This window comes from Uranotaenia lowii, chromosome 2 (genome assembly GCF_029784155.1).
Source record: "Uranotaenia lowii strain MFRU-FL chromosome 2, ASM2978415v1, whole genome shotgun sequence".
Lineage (NCBI taxonomy): Eukaryota > Metazoa > Arthropoda > Insecta > Diptera > Culicidae > Uranotaenia > Uranotaenia lowii.
The window spans coordinates 151,797,208-151,817,692 of record NC_073692.1 but is presented as its reverse complement, the minus strand read 5'-3'; the positions used below and the strand labels follow the sequence as shown (position 1 = coordinate 151,817,692).

At 34.3% G+C, this 20,485-nt stretch overlaps 3 protein-coding genes across 5 annotated transcripts in view; 1 reads left to right on the top strand and 2 right to left on the bottom strand.

Moving 5' to 3' along the window:
• LOC129748425 (uncharacterized) overlaps nt 1-20,485 on the top strand; it is a 344,252-nt gene that overhangs the window by 188,990 nt on the left and 134,777 nt on the right. The window lies entirely within an intron of this gene.
• On the bottom strand, nt 1,525-15,500 carry LOC129748430 (general odorant-binding protein 56d-like). The gene is made up of 2 exons (XM_055743055.1): nt 15,344-15,500; nt 1,525-1,945 (listed from the first exon to the last, which is right to left on the bottom strand). Exons 1-2 carry the CDS (start codon nt 15,386-15,388, stop codon nt 1,580-1,582), a joined length of 411 nt encoding a protein of 136 aa, XP_055599030.1. The 5' UTR covers nt 15,389-15,500; the 3' UTR covers nt 1,525-1,579.
• Nucleotides 15,902-16,694, bottom strand: LOC129748429 (uncharacterized). The gene is made up of 3 exons (XM_055743054.1): nt 16,556-16,694; nt 16,274-16,414; nt 15,902-16,208 (listed from the first exon to the last, which is right to left on the bottom strand). Exons 1-3 carry the CDS (start codon nt 16,607-16,609, stop codon nt 15,990-15,992), a joined length of 414 nt encoding a protein of 137 aa, XP_055599029.1. The 5' UTR covers nt 16,610-16,694; the 3' UTR covers nt 15,902-15,989.

Here is a 20,485-nt window from a genome sequence, read left to right as displayed (position 1 = left end):
TAATGATTTAACAAAAATCTTGCTTTAATTTATCGGTGTGGTTTAGCTCCAGAAAACTTTGAAGTTATGTGAAAAAGTATGTTTTTTAGAAAACAGTTCAAATTGGTTGTGGAAAATACAAAGGGCTCGAAAATTCCTAGTTTTGATAACCAAGTAAATCAAATAATGTGTCTGTTTGGAAGAGCTATATTTGCAAAAAAGATATAATCAATCAAAAAGTAAAATTATCTTTTTAAAAATTTCCAAGAAAATCAACTAAGATTGAGTGATTTTCCTGATAAATTTTGGCTGGTATTGCCTGATTTGAATTTTAAAAGAATGATAAATCTTCTTTCACATATTCCAAATATTTAAATAGTTAAAGCTGCCCATTTCAATGGTGATGATGAAAATGCATTGGTTTTTGATCATAAGGTACTGACATATAGTTTTTCTGGTTTATTATAGACTAGTATTTTATTATAATTTACAATCTATCGAAGAAATGCCACGCGTTCCTCATCTCTGCTCTAAATTTACATCAGCAACTTCAAATTGAACAAGTTTGAACCTCAACAAGTTATCACTTTTATTTCCTTTCTATACCATTTGAAGAGTTGATGATCAAGAATAAGACACTTATTTCATTTTTGAGAAATTGCATATTGAATAACATTTTTTTTTGTTTTTCTTTTTTCAGGTAATCCATCCTCCCCAACAAAACCGTAGCTAGTGTTATGACATTAAGAGTGAAAGTTGATCATGCTTAATGCCAACACCTGTCCACATTAATCATCTATCGCAAGGTATGATAAATTCACAACATCACGACTAACTAATACCGGAAAACCGGATACTTTGACTCCTAAGTTGATACAGGGGGATATCAACACAAGTCAATGCATCAACCCGGCCAAAAAGGTCGCAGCCTAAACATTTCGACTGCATGTTAACATTTTCCTTCGCCGCCGCCGTCCGTCTTTCGAACTTTGGGCAAGGTACGAGTTCCTTCCATTAATACCAAACCTGATAGCAAAGTGCAAAACCGGTGGTCACATTTCAGCATCTCATCAGATTACCGGCAAACACGCCTCCAAATCGGTGTTTGACATAATGCCATGCAGCGGAACCTGCCTTACGGATTTTCGTCGTACGTACGATTCATATAAAGTTGCGCTATCGATAGGCAAAACGACTTAGTAGGTACAGCAGCTGATCAGTTCAGTTGAAGTAATAACAGCAGCCAGCAGCCGGTTTCATGTAATCTTCATTCGAGTTTCACAGCATGTTGTCAGTTTTCTCAGTGAAAGTCATAAGATGGCCTGAGTTGTAACATAAATGTTGCTATTTCCTTATGCAGCTTCATGTCACTCTGCTATGTTTTCGAGCAGCCTATCCCTTTTAACGTTACATAATTCTTTTATTTTCAAATAACTTGAGACATTTACTTACTTTATGATAAGAAAATTTTGTTTCTTGGAGGTTTGGGTTATGAGATTTCACTGAACTTAAATTTATCAACTGTAAAAAAAAACAATTATCAAATCAATGCAACAGATTTTCAGCACTTTATTCAATAACAAAACCACGTTCAACCAGTTTAAGCGCCAAAGATTTCCGCCTTGTTCTTCCAGTAGCATTCGAACAGTCCGTGAGCCTTTTCACAGCCATCGGCACCCTCAAACATGTGACACTTTTCGCCAAACATTGCAGCTTTTTCGGCACCATTTCCCTTGGCCAATTTCGCTACCAGTGTGTCCCGATCGATGGTTCCTTCCTCGTTCAGGAAGCCGGCCTTGGCAAAGACGCATCGCATGAAACACTTCGATTTGGGGTCCGTTAGCGTAAGATCGCCATCCCGGAAACGTTCCCCGATGTTATCTGGCAGTTCCGCCGCGCCCAGCTGCTGACTGCAGTCCGCAGTGAACTTTTTGGCGATTTCAAGCTGCTCCGGGGTGAAGAAGCCCTAAAAAGAATGGTAGATTTTGGTGAGATATGATAATTTCTACTGTTTTTAAACCAAATTTCAATGAAATTAATTATTTATGTATAAATCATGCTGATTTTCCATGGAACAAAAAAAAACAGCCACAACCATAGGTATATACATACTTAATTTTTCTCTAAATGATCAATTTAAACACAATACTTTATCAATTTAACTAGTGCTTTAATTTTCTTTTCTTGCATATTGAGTGCCAATTTTGAGATCATGGAAATGAAATCTTAGAAATAACAAAGGATTGAAAATTTTGAATTCCATTACATGGACTTCCTGTAATTTCATATTGAGGTGAACATCAAAATCGAAAGCGCTACTTTATTGATAATATTCCTCTTGAATTATGTACATTAAAGCTACGGTTCAAGCTTAGGACCAATTTGACAAAGTTCTAACATTTCATGGTTGGATATACCAAGAAGTAGCATTCACACATTTTCAGCCAAAATAAGTAGTGAAGATTAGAAATTTCATACATGTATGTTGGCACCATGGGTGAACGGAATCGCCGCAGTTTCTGCCTATGCGTTTCATGCGTGCATTTTATGTGTTTTTAAATCGAAGTGTTTTCTAATCGGGCCTAACAATTCTTAAAATGGTGTTAATATTGTGATCAGAGTTATTCAGCGTATTGGACATTTTAATGAATAAAGCTTAGTTCTTTTAGAAATGGGACAGTTACGAATGCCTGTATCTAAAAAACCATTCGTTTGAACGAAATACTTTCTATGAAGAAAAAGAAGGTAATGTTATGATCTTTCATGAAAAATTTTGAAAAAAAATATTTACCGTTTTTTGTTAAAGAAATTTCAACTTTATTCTCGGTATCTCCCATTAGCCAGCGCACACTTTTTTCAGTCATGGTATTGATCAGTTTCTCCAACTTATACTTCGTAAAATCTATATTTTAGGTGGCTTCACCCTCCTTCTTCAATTTCTGAGACTTTTTGGTCCAATACTTCTCTGGAAACTGGAAACTGGAAGCATTTTGGTGGATACAGTTAATTCGAAATGAACAAATTTGATTATTTTTTACCACATTTTTGAACGTTTTTTTTTCGGTACCGGTTTTAAAGCTTAAGAGCTTTGGAACTATCAAAAAATAGTTGTTTGATGTTGGATTTCAATGAGTCATCACTCGGCAACACTTTCAGCTTAAAGGAGAAAATTGTTTTGGACATTTCAGCGATCTACCCTTAGTTTTTCGTTTATTGAAAATTAAAAATGCTGGTATGAGACTTGACTTCCTTGATGATCTTTAACCGTTGTTGGCGATCATGTGCTTCTCTCCAATGCTTGATTTAAACTTTGTGGACATTATTGACAGTGTTTGCATACTTATCCACCACAAAAACTCAGTAATTCTTTGAATAATCAACGGTTTTGTCAGCTATCAATTTGATAATGACGTATTTTCAAGGAAACTGTGCAAAATTATTTTTTTCTTTTTCTCTTGCATCGTACATATCTCAAAAACGCGTAAATTTTAAATTTTGAAAAAAATACGTCGAATAGTACTTTTTACAGGAAACAAAATGCTGTCAAAATTTTCAATATCCAATAACTAGTTAACGAGCTATTAGCAAATGAAAGTGTCCCATTTCTAAAAGAACTAAGCTTTAGAGCTCTTTGAATTCACCATAAAAAAAATCAAATCTCTTCAATTAGACACAAAGTACCGTAAATTTGGAGGTTTTTCATCAATTTTTCATTCATTTATGAATATTTTGGAACCAAAACCATTTTTAACAAAAAATATATAATGATGTTGCATAAATTCAGGGACAAAAATTATATAAATAACTTTATATTTTGAAAGGTATAAAGAAATGAAATTTCATCATCGTGCAATTCCATAGGTCCTCCACTTTTTCAATTTTCTTTTTGTCTTCAAACATTTTCGTGTGATAGGGTAAGGTTGCCAGATTGCCCGGTTTTATCCGGGTTTGCCCGCATATTTATTAATACATTTAAGAACAGTTCAGCTCAGCCCGGTTGCCCGGATTTCATTGAAAAATGCCCTGATTTTGGCCGGATTTATTCACTATATTTGGAAAATTAAACAAAAAAAAAACAACAAACCCCTCCAAAACAAAATTTTTTGAGTTATTTTTATAAAAATAATCATGAAAAGTTTTTTGGAAGCCTAAAATTCGGTTCAAAATTTATCGATGAGTTTTGATGAAAACTATTTTTTTTCAAATTTTTTTTTCTCGATTTTTGTTGAGGAATTTCTGAGTTTTGACAAAATTTGCCCGGATATTGCCCGTATTTATGGTCGTCAATATGAAATCGAATGCCCGGATTTTGTTAGGTTTTTATATAAAAACTGGCAACCTTATGATAAGGGTTTAAACCATTTGTCTTATATTAGTTTCTTCTTGGTAAATGTTCCTTTTTTAAATACCATAAAGCTATCGCCAAATGCCAAAAAATTAACACTTAAACTAGGCCAATGCAAAACTGACGAGTTAAACTTTAATATGAAATTCTGGAAGTTGGTTCAGTTACAAATGGTTTCAGTATTTGTAACATTTTAACCATAACGGCTCAAAATTTGTACATTCCAGTACATGAACCGAGATGCATATCATGGGAACGTGTGATTACTATGAGAGCTTTCTTGTGGATCGTGATTATGATCAATAATGTAAGACAGCCAGGAGCATATAGCAAGGTTGAAAAAAACACACAAAAAAATTAAAATTTTTAGCAAAATTTCATCACAGCATCTGTGTCACAGAACATAAATTTTTAGAAATATTCACAGATATAACAGAATTTTTAAATTTTGGAATATTATTTTTTAATTGAAAAAATATGACAAAATTGGTAATGTTAATTGATTTTCCTTAAGTAAATGTAAAAAAGACGCAATTCGACATGGGCTTTGAATGAAATTAATGGAAAAGGCATAACAGAAAACCATAACAGAATTTTTGGGTTGGGAAAGTTGAAAAATTTTTACGGCAAAACACAGAATTTTGTTTGACAACCTTGGCTTAAAGCAGGATATCAATACGAGGCAATGCTACCAATGATCTCAACAGTAGTCTCCAAAAAACTATATTTTTTCAGTTTTGAGTTCACATTGTTTTTCAGAAGAATATTTTTTTCAGGAATTTTCTTGAAATTTTTTTATGGTTAAACCCTGTTTTCGATTTGAAAACACCTATATTTTTTGCTTTTTGCGCCTTCAGGAAAAGTTTGCAATTCTATCAATTTCTTATTTTGATGAAATAAAAACTGTTCTAACAAAATTGAAAAAAATAGCCTGAATTAAAATAAATAAAAAGTGAAGAGATGATAAAATGTATGGTAGATATTAGAGATGTACCGAATATTGACCTTTTCAACTATTCGGCCAAACGAATATTCGGCCGAATTTCGGTCAAATATTCTATGGAGTTTTCAATGGAAAAACACAAGCAAATATTTAAATACCCTTCTATTTCTTCCATCTGATTGCCCCTCGTGTTTTGAGTCGATTATTTTCAACCAGGAAGGACATCAGATGACTTTTGCTTCTAGTGCGTATATCAACAAGGAGATTCGGTTCCTGCAAAATCCGGAACAAAACATGTCGAAACAAGTGCCAAGCAATTTCAAATTGCTTATTTTATAACGGTTTTGATGTAGTCGAATTTGAGTAAGATATTTAAAAAATACTTGTTAAAACAACGAATCCAGGTAGTCGAGAAATTTTGGCTCATTTTTGAAAACTAAAAAAGGGGAAATCTGAACGAAATCTAGGCTTTATTTTTAAACATACAAGAGGAACTTGGAAATTTAAAATTTTCATTGAATCACAGCAGCAGTGTGACAAATTAGGATTGAATAAAAATTTGTTTATTTTGGAATTTATGAAAACAAATTTTTGAATAAGAAATCTTAAAATTTTCAAAGAGAAATTATAGTTGTTGTTTAATTTAGCAAATAATCTGAATAAAACCGGGCAATATCCGGAAAGTTTTAAGCAATATCTGGGCATCCCGACCAGATTTATCTAATCTCGAATTCTGTATTGGATTTATGGACAAGCCTGGATTGTCCACGTCATTCATTCAGTCTGTAAAGCCTAAATCGGCTAAGACGGTGTATGTCTTTTTCAACGATAATCAAAGTATAAAGTTTTTCGTCAGCATTCTTTGTACGATCCACAGTAAAAAGTATACAGAAACCCCTGAGATGTTTTGCTGAACCATAAGTTTTTGATGATTGTGTAGCTCTTTCAGTATCTATTACTTCAGGATATTTCATAAATTACCCAAAATCATTTGAAAAATTTGACAAGTTTGTTATTTTATAAATTTAAATAATAAATATTCGGCCTATTCGGCCTATTCGGCCGAATACTTAGCTCAACTATTCGGTGAGCCGAATATTCGGCTTAACGGTTTTTTGGCGATATTCGGCGCCGATTATTCGGTCGACCGAATATTCGGTACATCTCTAGTAGATATCTTTTCGCTCGAAATAAATCCGGATTTTTTAGCTTTTTAGTTCAAGTTAAAATATAAAAGCTTAAAGTCCTGATTATAATCTCCCGATAGGAAAAAAATCGAAAGCTATGAGTTTTTTTTATTTTACAAATTTTGAATAGCTTATTGCTACATTGTTGAAAGATTTTCAAAAAATTAGAATGTAGTAAGAAATTCCATTTTCCCATACATTAAAGTTCAAATTTACTCATGTAAACATTACTAAAAAGTTCTGCAAAAAATCTTGGATCAGTTTTTAGCCAAAACGACGCTTTTTGATCTCAAATCGACTCAGTCTAATGTAATATTGAATTTAAGTTTATGTATGGCCAACTGTATATAATTAATCTGAGGTTAAATTGAACATGATGTCTACCATTCGAGCGGGTGTTCCGATTATTTCCTTGAACTAACGTATGAAATTCTATTCTATGGCACATGAATTGGAGATGAGAATTAAGGGTAACGAATATCTGATTTTTTTTCAATTCACTTATTCTATTAAGTACTGCACCCAATTAATAACCCAAATGAAAAAAAAAATATTTCATTCAAAATTAAATTGTCTCAGCCAAACAGTAAAGAATTAGATATCAGGAAAGAATTTTTAACAAGAATTTACTAAATTAGAAATGCTTCGAGACGTTTAAAATTACTAAGTTTGAAACAAATTGAGAAAGGAAAACAAAAAAAAATTGAAAAGATTTAACCATATTGCAACAAACTAATAAAATTGTATTGATGTGTTTCGAACAATCTTTATCAATTCTTAATTCCATTGTTTTGTTTAAAAATATGAGTTCTTGATATTCTAAAGTATTTTGTTTTTATAAGAATGGATTTTTTTTCTTATATTTCTTATTATAAGATTTAAAATTTATTTCAATAGATTAGGGTTGCCATCCGTCCCGCAAAAGTGGGAATGTCCCGCTTTTTCCTCAAAATGTCCGGCTTTTTTAATGGTAAAAATTTACAAAGTTAACTTACAATGGAAAAAATCAAACTTTTAATCTCATTTTGAATTCTGTGATGAACATTAAATCATTCAATTGTGGATCTCTTTAAAGGAAATCTGTTTTCCATTGAGATCCATGTAGTATTTAATTTAGTATTATCATTACCTTCCCTCGCACTAAATTTAAACATTTCAGTTCTCAGCATGAGTAAAATTTTGCCCGCGTTTTTTTATTAGTTTTTGTTGCTGCCAGACATGCTGAGAACAGTAGCGTCCATTACCAGGGGGCTCTAATGAGCTTTTTGGTGTGGGGGAGTGTGGTGGGCCACTACAAAAATTAAAAAAAAAAAACATCTTTCCCAAGTCACACTGAGATTCTCATTCTCCAAGCCACTTATGAAACCTCAACTTTGTCTTGTAGCCTGTTATAAAACCTGAAATGTTGTAGCTTGGTTTTTCTCATAATAAGCAGCATTTTTTATAGTTTATTTAAGGCAATACTGAATAACTCTAAAACTCTAGCATTACAGTTGGATTTTGATTCAGATAAGTGTTCTTGGATCAAGTTCAACCATGTATGAAGAAAATATTGTTTAAGTTGCCTCCAAATAATTATAGATTATAGAATTAAACAGCTTAATTTTTGCGCCGGAATCTTAGTTAAATTGCGTTATATTATACACCACCTTTTTTGACTCAATTGTCCAAAATATATTAAGATAAAAGGTGATGGAAGTTTCAGGTATCAGGTATCAGAATAGGGGTAGGCTTAATAGCGGCACGTTATCCAAACATACGGGAAAATTGTGCCTAGCCTTTTTTTATCCAAGATTTCATCATTTACCTGAGAAACCTGAAAAACCTATAAAAGGAAGAAATAAATTCAATCTATTTAAGATGGCATAAAGCCTTTCCACTAGGGATTATTAGCATTAAAGCTCTTTTCTACATTCGGTAAGGAATGATAGAATGTTTTTTAAGTTTAATTTCTTAAACTCAGATTCGCTTAAAGCGTAAGATCCCAGAGTACGAAAACGTAGTCTGGCAAATGAGGGACAGTTACATATAAGATGGAAGGGATCTTCCACATCTGATTCACAACTACCACATACTGGAGATTCAGCACGCTGAATGTTGTGCATGTGATAGTTGAGTTTACAATGACCGGAGAGTGCTCTGATCAAGATGCTGCAATGAAATTTATTTAAAGTTAATAAGTAACTCGATATGATTGGAGATGGTTTTTCTAAAAATAATTTAGTTTGACGACAAGTGTCCAACTCTTCCCAGTATCGTTCATGCTGGTTAGAGGACCAAGTTTGAATTTGGTTTCTGAACCAACATGGTGATATTGGGACAGCCGGCTCTGGTCCGTAAAATTCCTTTTCCGACCCAGCTCTAGCGAGTTCGTCGGCGCATTCGTTTCCAAAAATTCCCTTATGTCCGGGTACCCATAGAAGGTTTAATCCATTGCCTTCAGCAAGTTCTTCGATTGCTTTCCGGCATGCGATTACCAGTTTTGATCTAGAACTGGAAGCACTGAGTGATTTGATAGCTGCTTGGCTATCTGAACAGAAATAAATTGTTCTGAACATAATCTTCTTTTGAAGTGCAATTTGCACTCCATACATAATAGCATATAGCTCAGCCTGAAAGACTGTACAATATTTTCCTAGAGGTTGAGCATATTCTATGTTCAACTCGTGACAGTAAATTCCTGCACCTGCACGGCCGTTTGATAATGAACCGTCAGTATAGAATACAATATGAGAGGACATTTGGTCCTCTACGAAACCTGATAACCATTCTTGAGGAGAAGGAAATTTGACTTTAAACCCCATGTAGGGAAAACTACTCGAGAGTGTTAAATCGTTTGGCGCTAGATTAAACTTGTTTAATCTAACTAATTCAGGCCACACATTTGTATGACTCGATGATCTTTCGATATTTCCTGACAGCCAGAGACCAACTGCCTGTAGACGAAAAGCACATGAGAAGGCTTCCTGTTTTAGGAACAAGTGTAGAGGTTTGATAGAAAACAGAGCCTCTAGTGCTGCAGTAGGAGTTGTAGTGAACGATCCGGACATCCCCAAAAGACACATTCTTTGAAGGTGATTTAGTTTAGTCCGAACTGTTGCAACTTCTCCTTTCTGCCACCACACTAGACACCCATAGGCCAGAATTGGTCTTACTATTGTGGAATAAATCCAGTGAATATGTTTAGGTTTGAGTCCCCAGTTTTTTCCGATTGCACGTCGGCATTGTCCGAAGGCCATGCATGCTTTTTTGATTCTGAATTCGATGTGATCAGACCAGTTTAATTTGGAGTCAAGAATGACACCCAAATATTTAACTTGATTAGACACGGTGATTTCGGAACCATAAAACAGCAGAGGGCGCACCCCGCGGGTGATACGTTTTTTAGTAAATAAAACAATGTTAGTTTTTAGAGGATTAACTGAAAGTTCTACATGAGAACACCATCGTTCAACAGAGCGCAGAGCTTGTTGCATTATATCAAATAATGTGCTTATGCACAAACCTCTTACCAGCAGAAGATAATCATCTGCGAATCCATAGGTTGGTATTCCACGGTCATTGAGTTTTCTCAACAAACCGTCTGCAACTAGGTTCCACAAAAGAGGTGATAGTACACCTCCCTGTGGGCAACCACGTGTGCTAACTTTTGTTATTGAAGCCTGTCTTAAAGACGAATGAAGATTCCTGTTACTTAGCATTGCGCTAATCCAGTTAGTTATAACACTAGGCACTCCATGAAGTAGTGCCGCATCCATTATTGATGTAAACGAGACATTATCAAATGCTCCTTCTATGTCTAGAAATGCTCCTAGACATGATTCTTTCTGTGAAAAACTATTTTCAATATTATGTACTACGTTGTGCAGAAGAGTTAATGTTGATTTTCCTGTTTGGTATGCATGTTGTGTCGCATTAAGCGGATGTTGGACAAGGCATTCTTGCCTGATATGATGATCAATTAAACGTTCAAGTGCTTTTAATAGAAATGAACTTAGACTAATAGGACGAAAGCTTTTGGCTTCGTCGTATGATGATCGTCCCCCTTTAGGGATGAATTTCACGGCTATCTGCCGCCAAAGTTTAGGAATATATCCATGAGCAAAACTGCTTATCATTATTTTTCTTAATATGTGTTTGAAATGATCGAAACCTTTTTGAAGCAAAACTGGAAATAAACCGTCACTTCCAGGAGATTTGTATTGAGCAAAACCATCGATTGCCCATTTGATCGATTCTGTAGTAACTATTTTCCGAGCAAAATGCAAGGAATCTAGACTGCCAGAAAAGAACTCAGGCTCTATCGATGAATCTTGATCAACACATCCTGGAAAGTGAGTATTGAATAGACAACTTAATGTATCTTCGTCGTTTGATGTATAATCACCACTAGGGGTTTTAAGGTATGAAACCTGATAATCTTTTGATTTGGCTAAGACTTTATTTAACCTACTTGCTTCGTGCAAGCTTGAAATGTTTGTGCAGTAGCTCTGCCAACTTGAGCGTTCGGCAGCTCTTGTTGCTTTCCGGTAAGCTCTGCGAGCCAACTTGAAGGCATCAAAACCTTCCGTGCGCCTTCGGTTCCAAGAGCGTCTGCAGTTTTTTCGTAATTTACTGAGATTTGAGTTCCACCATGGTGTACTGTTTTTGTTGAATTTCAACGTTCGTACGGGACACGCTTCTTCATAAGAATTTAAAATAATTTCGGTGGTTTTTGCAACCACTTCATCCAACTCAGAAGGAGTAGTAATTTCAGGTGTATATCCATGAAATTTAATAGCAATATGCTCCAAATAAAGGTCCCAATTAGTTGTTCTTGGATTTCTGAATGTAATTGTTTCTAAAAACTCACCTGAGTGTTCAAAATAGATAAACCTGTGGTCAGAAATCGATTCTTCGTTAGGCACATGCCAATTTGAAATTTCCTGAGAAATTGTTCTAGAACAAAGTGTGATGTCAATCACCTCTTCTCTGTCACACCTAACAAAAGTTGGTTTATTTCCTACATTTAGAATTTCTAAATCAGTGCTGCTTAAATATTCCATTAAATTTGAGCCTCTCAGATTGATATCTGAGCTACCCCATACAAAATGATGAGCATTGGCATCACAGCCTATTACAAGAGGTGTATTTTGTGATTCACAGAATGAAATGACATTTTTTAAATCATCCGTAGGGGATGATTGTTCATATGGTAAGTATGCTGAACAGTAGACGTATTTTCTATCAGGCAGCGAAACCTGAACGACGCAAATATCTCTTGTTGTTAGATTGGGTATAAGTATTGCATTTAAAGAATTGTTTATCAATATACATGCACGAGGCATTATTCGGGCATTAGTCATTCCAATTACACTGAACACAGTAAAGTTTGGTTTGAGCAAATTCCCTAAGTAAAAAGTTCCATTTCGGAAATAGGGTTCTTGCACCAAGGCGATTGATGCAGTTCCATTAAGGATTAAACGACATAAGTTAAGTGTAGCGGTTCTTTTGTGCTGCAGATTTATCTGTGCAACCTTAATAGAAAGCATTTCTATCAAAGAATTCCACACATATTTCCATCACACACAAGAACCTCTGCACCTTCATATCGACGCATGAAGCGGGGTATCCCATACAGGATGAAAATTTAAAAATCGTGTGTATAATCTGAATCCCACGAGTTGCCAGGAAAAATACGGCCCTTTGCACCAGTGCCTGGCTATAGTGCAGACCTTAACAACGTTCTGCTTAAGGTAGGATTATTATACACCCTCCTACCCCCACTTTGGGGCCCACAGGCACAGAACCACCCTGAAGCGGGTGTTTACAAAATTTAGGAGAATTCAACTCGTGCATGCGCATTAATAGCAATAAGCACAATTGGTGAATCCTCCCTGAAGAAAACTTGGCTTAGAACTTCAAAATCCCAAGCCAAGTTTTCCCCCCTCCCAATGTGATAGTCGCATTTGAGAATGACTAACGCATATGGGAAGTACTGGATAAGTCGCCTTTTACGACGTGGACCAGTATCCCAGTGGTAGTATTCTATAAGCCGCCACCACACAGCAGTTTCTTGAGTTTTCAAATATTTATACAAATTACCTAACAAACTAGTTTTTGAACAAAATACACAAAGATTTTTTTCATGGTATCAAATCCGTCGTTTTCATGTACGACTTGAAATATTTTCTCTCAAATATCGTGTTAATTCGCGAAAACCGTGGAAAATAACAGTGCATATGGCAAAAAAACGTGTAATTAGAAGTCATGTAGAAAAACTGGGTAAAATCAATCTGCGATTAAAAACTCCTTAGTATACTTTCTATGAACAACTGAAGATAAAATTATAAGTTTGGCTACTCAATTAAGTTTTTTTCAAGATTTTCTTAAATGTCCCGCTTTTTTCGGCTGTGTCCCGCTTTCTCTTTGTGAAATGTCCCGCTTTTTTCTGAAAGTATCTGGTAAGCCTACAATTGATGTATTTTCTAAGGGATTGGAAAACGATAAGTTCAAGCGAATCAATTGAGCGTACGAATTCGAAAATAATAAGTGGTAAAAATTTTAATAAATTTTTTGATTCTTTAACGTTTTAACAAAATCACAAATCCCTCGTGATACGTTTTCATGATATCAAAAAAATTGAAAAAAGAACCTTTAAAAGAGTTCAATGGTGATTATTGGAGTATGGGACATACCATAAAAATCTGACGGTATAGAAGATTGGAATCAGATCCACATTCTGTTATCAACTGAGAAATGACAACAGTCCAGCCCGGCCTAATTGCCCAGATGTCATTAAAAAATTGCCGGATGTTGCCCTGATTCATCTACTTTATTTGGCAAATCCATAAAAAATCAAATTTTGTGATGATTTTTTTTTATTTGTGCCTCCAATCCAATTTTTTGGGGTAAGTTTATAAAAACAATTTCCTAAGGTTTTTTTTTGGAAGCCTACAATACGATTTAAAATCTGTCGATGAATTTTGATGAACATTTTTTTTAACTATTTTTTTTATTTTTGTGGAAATTCGGGTAAGACGGACACTTTCAATATTTCGAAAATTACAATCCTTGGCACAAATCTAATGATGGGAATATGTTTGCCCAAGTATATTGTTGATAAACGGTAAGCGAGGCTTCCTAATAATAAACAAATCAAAACAAAATTTTGACGATGCACTATTTGATGTAATGCTTGCTACTCAGAAAGCCAATAACTTGCCACATTTTCGGATATTTCAATCGTTTTCAACAGTGGAATGTTCATTTGGCTTCTCATTGACCACCCAAATAAAAATCAGTGAATTTAAGCCAACGGGCTTGAACAACAAACGTTTTGAAATAATAGTTAATGCTAGGTCGGGTAAGACGGACACTTCAAGGTCGGATAAAACGGACACATAAATTTCTCCTGGTATTTCAAATTTTTCATAGGTTTGATCCTCCATATACCTTCAAAAGACCTTGGCAGGAACAACTGTCGATTCAAAAGCACTCAGAATTTCAAACGGACCCTAAAAACTTTCAAAAGATGATCTCCGGTTTCAAAAAGCGCTCATATAATACGAAATTTCGAAAACCACGATATTTCGCTAACGGATTCGGACCAGCTTGTTCTATTTTGATTTATAAACGTTCTCAAATACTTAACTCACAAAAGTATTTACAACATTTTTTTTTTCATCAAAATGATGCTTTTCTACGCAGTTTCCGTTTTACCCGACTATTTTGGAAAAGTGCATTTCGCAAGCTTATTTTAGATTGCTATAAAAACAGTCTTTTAAGATAAGTTAACCACCGTTAATTAATTTTGTAAATTTATTTTTCGGCATATTGGTGAAAAGTAGTTATGAAATTGATAAAGATGATTGTAAATTTTCTTCTCACTTCTCTATCCATCTTTATCAATTTCATAACTACTTTTCACCGATATGCCGAAAAATAAATTTACAAAATATAAAAACAGTCTTAATAAATGAAATTTACTTATTTCAATGGTTAACGCGATAGCAAACAGCTTAAACTGTCCTTCTGCACACAAACTGCGATGAAAAAAGCAATATCTTATTTTCGTTTGCGATTCTACCTTAGGCTGTCCGTTTTACCCGACTTTCCCCTAAGTTATGAATGGAGTTTGAATAAATTTGCCCGGATTTTTGGTCATTAATTTTGAAATCAAATGCCCAGATTTTCCCAGGTTTTTATATAAAATTGACCGGATTTACCCGGCCCGGATACATGCTGAATAAATTCTGGCATCATATGTTTAACTGTTTTACGGGAAATATTTTGAAACCAGTATTATGATATCTCGATATTGCTCCAGCCATTAAAAGAAGGAACTCACCAATTTTTTGAATAAGATTCGAGTTTCCTAAGGCAAGATTTCTCTATTATTCCTAGTCAAGCTGCTCTTAGGATTCCCTGAGAAATAGATGGCCATCTTATCTTGGTGTCACTAAACTTGTGATTTGCCAGGTTTGTGAAACCAGGTTAAAAAAAACTTAGAAATTTCTTGAAATTGGGATTTTTTTTTTTGAATTTGAAATCATGCTTCACAGGGAGACTTATACCTTCGATGACTATTATTTCAATGTTTTTAAGTGAATGGAATAAAATTGCCACAAAAACAGTTCTCGATCTCCAAATAAATAACTAAAAAATCAGTTGTTGATTTTCATATTTGGAACATTTCATTTCATAATTAAACCCAAAATAAAAGAAACCTATTTAGCTTTTTGCCATGAACAAAAATTTGCGTACGAAAAAGGTTTCAATTTTTGCTTTAATTGTCACTGATTTGTTTTTGAATTGGTATTAAGTGGCCATGGAATTCCAATTAAATATTTTTTTTAATTCTTACACAGTGTTTCACCTTCAGAGTTTTAAATATTATCATGTACTTACATGGGCTCCAACGGCCAGGACTGACAATACCAATAAATATTTCATTTTCAAACTTATGAAATCAGACTTAACGTCACACCAGCTTCGGATTCAGGAAACCAATCGAACAGAACGCGAACTCTCACAATCTGATAAAGTGTTTTCCCTAGAAGTCTGCTTTTATACAGCTAAAATTCGAATGAAGTTGATGTTGTTCTGAATCTCTTGTTGCTAAAGCACAGAAAAAAAAATCCGGTGGGGGGTACGGAATAATTCATCTTCTTGCTGTAGGATTCACCAGGCTGGAAACCAGACCCATTTATAATTCCTACCTTCGTTCGACGGCAGGCGAAAAAGCAGCATCTTCGCAATCAATGTCACCCAATATCCAGGTGCAATTCGCGGTTGCACCCAGCTTATTTTGTTCAAGTTTCGAGATCGGGGGAACCTGGGCGTTGGAGGAAATTGTCGGAGGGTTTCCGATAAATTATACTGACGGGCGAGCAAAACGAGTTCTTCATTGCTCATTCCGGTCAAGGTGAGCTTGGCCTTGACTGGGGATTTCGGGTTCACGAATAGTAATTTAAGGGATTTTTTTATTCCTACATAAACACTATATCAGCTCACATTGGTTCTAAAGGCAGACCCAAAAAAAATTCGGTTCTCTTTACATTTGGAATTCTTTTTTGGTCCAGAAGCACCGATGGAAGTCGAAGGATCGATCGTCCGGAGTATTGCCTTGATTCTGTTCGGCACAGAGATCGACCACGGCCCTCAGCTGATGAGGATCCCGACCTTCTCCCAGGAATTCGATGAGTTCCGGTTTCTTGATGCGTCCTTCGGTGTCCACGATTTTCAGATTGCGCATGTAACAGGCCACGTATTTCTAGGAAAATTTAAAAATAACAAAATCTATTTTTCAAGAATCAAATAAAAAGTTCAAATTCTAACCTTGTAATGTTCATCGTCAGCAGTTACGTCACCGGTTTGAGCACGTTTGTGAAACTCTTTGGTTTCTTCCTGGTTCAGCTCTGTATAACATGGCGGCGCCTGAGTGGCCAATTCTGCACTTTGCCGTGAACTGTAAGCAGCCTTCAGGATGTCAAAATGATAAAATTATGGATAAAATTGGAACAGAAATAAAATTGAAACCCAGTTTTTATTTCAAAATGTTGTACATGCAGCTTAAAGAATCGATGGTATAAAATCTTATCGATTTAAGTAGATTTTTACCTGACAAGCCAAAATTGCTGCACAAATCAGTACTACAATCTTAAGTGCAGCCATAGCGTTTTTTGGGTATTGATTAAACGAAATTCAACTTGAAACTGATAGGAAACCAACTGACATGGTTTGCGGAAATCATAAGTTCACATTCCAGATCCCCATGCAACCGTAAATTACGAAAATTTTCGAATGAAATAAAGTTTTATTTGAAAAAAAAAAAACCGATGAAATACAGTTATATAAGTCTTGACGAGAATAGTATATGTAGATTGTATGGATCCCAGAAAAACTAACTCAAACAACTTTTATATGAGTTGTGAGCCTACTTGGCTGAATAATTCTACTGAATCAAAGCAATCGAAAGATTCCATATAATTCAACCACGGTATAAGAGAAGTTAAGATTTCGATAGCAACTTACTTAGTATAGTATAGTATAGTATAGTATAGTATAGTATAGTATAGTATAGTATAGTATAGTATAGTATAGTATAGTATAGTATAGTATAGTATAGTATAGTATAGTATAGTATAGTATAAAGAATAAATTAAGGTATTTTTTACCCTATGTTATGGACTCTCCCTTTTAAAGCTCAGAGAGGTCAGTACGGTTGTTGGCTCCGATTTTGCGAAAAGATCATTTGCATCAATGTAGAGTGAGTACACTCCGAGTTTTGCTGATTGCAATGTTTTGTAAATATCGCAACATTGTTGCACACACTGCTGACAATGTTGCTGATTAGTAAACTTTGTTGCATAAGCTGGCTTCGTCTAGGTGCTAAGTTTCTTTTGATGGACACAGAATTATACAGACAGGAAATTTTTTTTTATCAAATCAGGAATTAATAAGCGAAAATTTAATTCCAGATCAAAATTTACGATATCCACAATATTTATAATCTTATTGTAAAATTGTTGTGATGTATTCAAGAAACATTGAAACTATATTTGCAATAAGGAGTGGTTTTGATAAAGCTCAGTTGGCAAGTCATTTTCCTCCAGAGCCGATGTCCACGAGTTTGAGCCCGAGAGTAAACATCGAACACAGTTGTACTGGATAAGTTTTTCAATAACTGTGCGCCAGCTGCAACGTTGATACCATAAAGATGGTAAAACGACTATAATCGAAACAAAAAATAAAATTTGGAAATTTAAAACTTGACTTCAAATTTTTTTTTATCTTATTTATAGGAAAATTTTGGTTTTTTCTGAATACTTCTTGGGGTGGAAAAAACTCAAGCTCAAACAAAGGGTAGAATATCTGCCTCAAACAAAAAATTTAGTTTGAACCTGGAAGACCCTGAATTTGCCGGATTTTTTTCTCTTTAATTTAAAAAAGAACAAAAAAATCAAAACAAGTAACTGCTTATTTTTATTTTCGCCACTAAAACGAAATTTTTGGTCATGTTTTGTCGAAATAAACATGAACGATTCTATGGAAGCCTAAAATACAATTAGAAATCTGCTTATGTGTTTTGATAAAAATATTATGTTTCAAGTGTTCTTCTTGCTTATTTTTATTCTATTATTTCTGGTTTTTTCCCAAATTTGTCCGGTTTTTTGGATGAAAATTTTGAAACCAACTGCCTGAATTTCGTCGGTTTTACAGTTCAAATAGCTTCGATTTGACTTGGCAGCCTTAGCCTAGCACAGTGTTCCGAAAATCACTCATTTTCAATGAATGTTTCTGATTGCTCTTCGCACCTGAACGTACAGTGGTCGGGTTTCGTTATTGATTGCTACTGGACCTACCCGATCATCGATCGTTCAATTCATCGCTAAAATACAGATCACCTCGCACGATGCTTGCTGTCAAAACAGTGCAGCACCATCATCAAATTGGAATATCACCAATGCGCAATGCATATGGCGAATCATGTTGGTCTTCGATCAGGAGTGAATGGATCAGGCAGTGAGTGAGTGATACATGAAACCGATCATTAGCGTATTTTGTTTGATTTGAAACATAGCAAATTAATAAATTTATTTGTTGTTATAACGTTTTTTAACATCAGTACGATCAAAATCAAATTGAAGCTGTGTTTGTGAGGGAAAGATGTTCACTTTCGCCGTGTTTTTTAATTTTTACAAGTTCTCTTATTAATCTGTCGCCCGTCACGTTAAATTACTGAGAATTTACTGTGTCCGCAGAACTGTTTGATTTTTCTAGTCCTGCAAAAAATAATTTTGAATTTCATATAATTCAGGCAGATACTGAGTGAGCTACATTCAGAATGGATCAGTTTGTATCTCACTCATCTCCGATATGCGATGTTTTCATCATTTTATCACAATGACGTCTTCAGAAAAGCTGTAGATCATTTAATTTTAAGAAACTTTGTTGAAGACGTCGAAGCTCTAGATATATTTCGCAACAACATGTTTAAAAGAAAAATGTTCAAAAACTAACCTCAAAAAAACGAAAAATTCGATTAACTTTTTTCGAAGTGAGTTTTGAGACATACTTTGTATGAGAGAGTTGTGACAATTGTAAAACTACATAACTTCATAGAAAGTGTCAAGGCACTATTTTGTAATTTAATGGTAATTTTTGGATGATTTCTTCCAAAAAAAAATGCATTTTTTATTGCTCAATATCTCCAATAGTTGCAAACATACCATAGAAAATATGTATACATAAGAAAAAGCAATTTTTAAACTTTCATGGGCATGGTTTTTTCTACTAAAATAACTTAACTGAAAGATACAAGTTTTGAAGTTTTAGCCAATTCAGCAATTTCTCGATCAGCCAACTATACCACATTTGTGTTTAAGTGGGAACTTAAGCAAGTGTGTGATAAATATACTGAAATTTGCCAATCTACCATCTTTCAGTTAAGTAACTTTAGTAGTAAAAGGCCATGCATACGAATGAAACGATATTTCCATGAAAGTTTAAAGATTGCCTTTTCTAACGTATATATTTTTACTTTGATATATTTGCAACTTTTGGAGATATTGAGCAATGAAAACATGCAATTTTTTAAAGAAATCGCCGAAAAAGTACCATTAAATTACAAAATAGTGCCTTGAAACCTTCTATAAAGTTGTGTAGTTTTACAATTGTCACAACTCTCTCATACAAAGTATGTCTCAAAACTCACTTCGAAAAAAGTTAATCGAATTTTTCGTTTTTTGAGGTTAGTTTTTAAACATTTTCTTTTAAACATGTTGTTTCGAAATATATCTGGAGCTGTGACGTCTTCAACAAAGTTTCTTAAAATTAAATGATCTACAACTTTTCTGAAGACGTCTTAGTGATAAAATAATGAATACAAAAAATAGAAAAATTATCTCACTAATAGGTGAATTGATCAGGAAAAATTTACAATAAAATATATGCATTCAAAAGTTATGAAACATTGTACAACATACCATAAAGCTATTCTGTCATTTAAGCCTTCAAAAAGCCCATGATCACGTTTTTCGAGTTTTAAACCAGTGTGGATTGCCCGGATTGCTTTAAAAAAAGCCTGTATTTTACCAAAGTTTATTCACCTTATTTGTCAAATCAACTTAAAAAAAAACAAACTGTGCAGTACATTGTTTTTTATTTATGCGCCAACAACGAAATTTTTTGAACAGGTTTCAACAAAAATCCTCATGATCGGTTTCATGGAAGCCGTAAATATGATTTTAAATCTCCTGATGAATTTTGATGAGTCATCCTATTTTTTTTTCCAGAATTTTGTTGAATAATTCCTGGGTTTTAACCAAATTTGACCACGATACGTGCTGAAATAATTCAGGCAACCTTAGTCTAGAACTGTTGTATTTTTTCAAATTTGAAGATATACGCTTTGATTGGTGTAATTAATTCAAAAAGCTCTTGTTTTATGAGTGGAACTTTTTTCATTGAAATCAGTTCGACAGTAAAATATTTCATTATTCTAAAGAGTTATTCATAGCATTATTATAATTTACCAAGCAGCGTTGT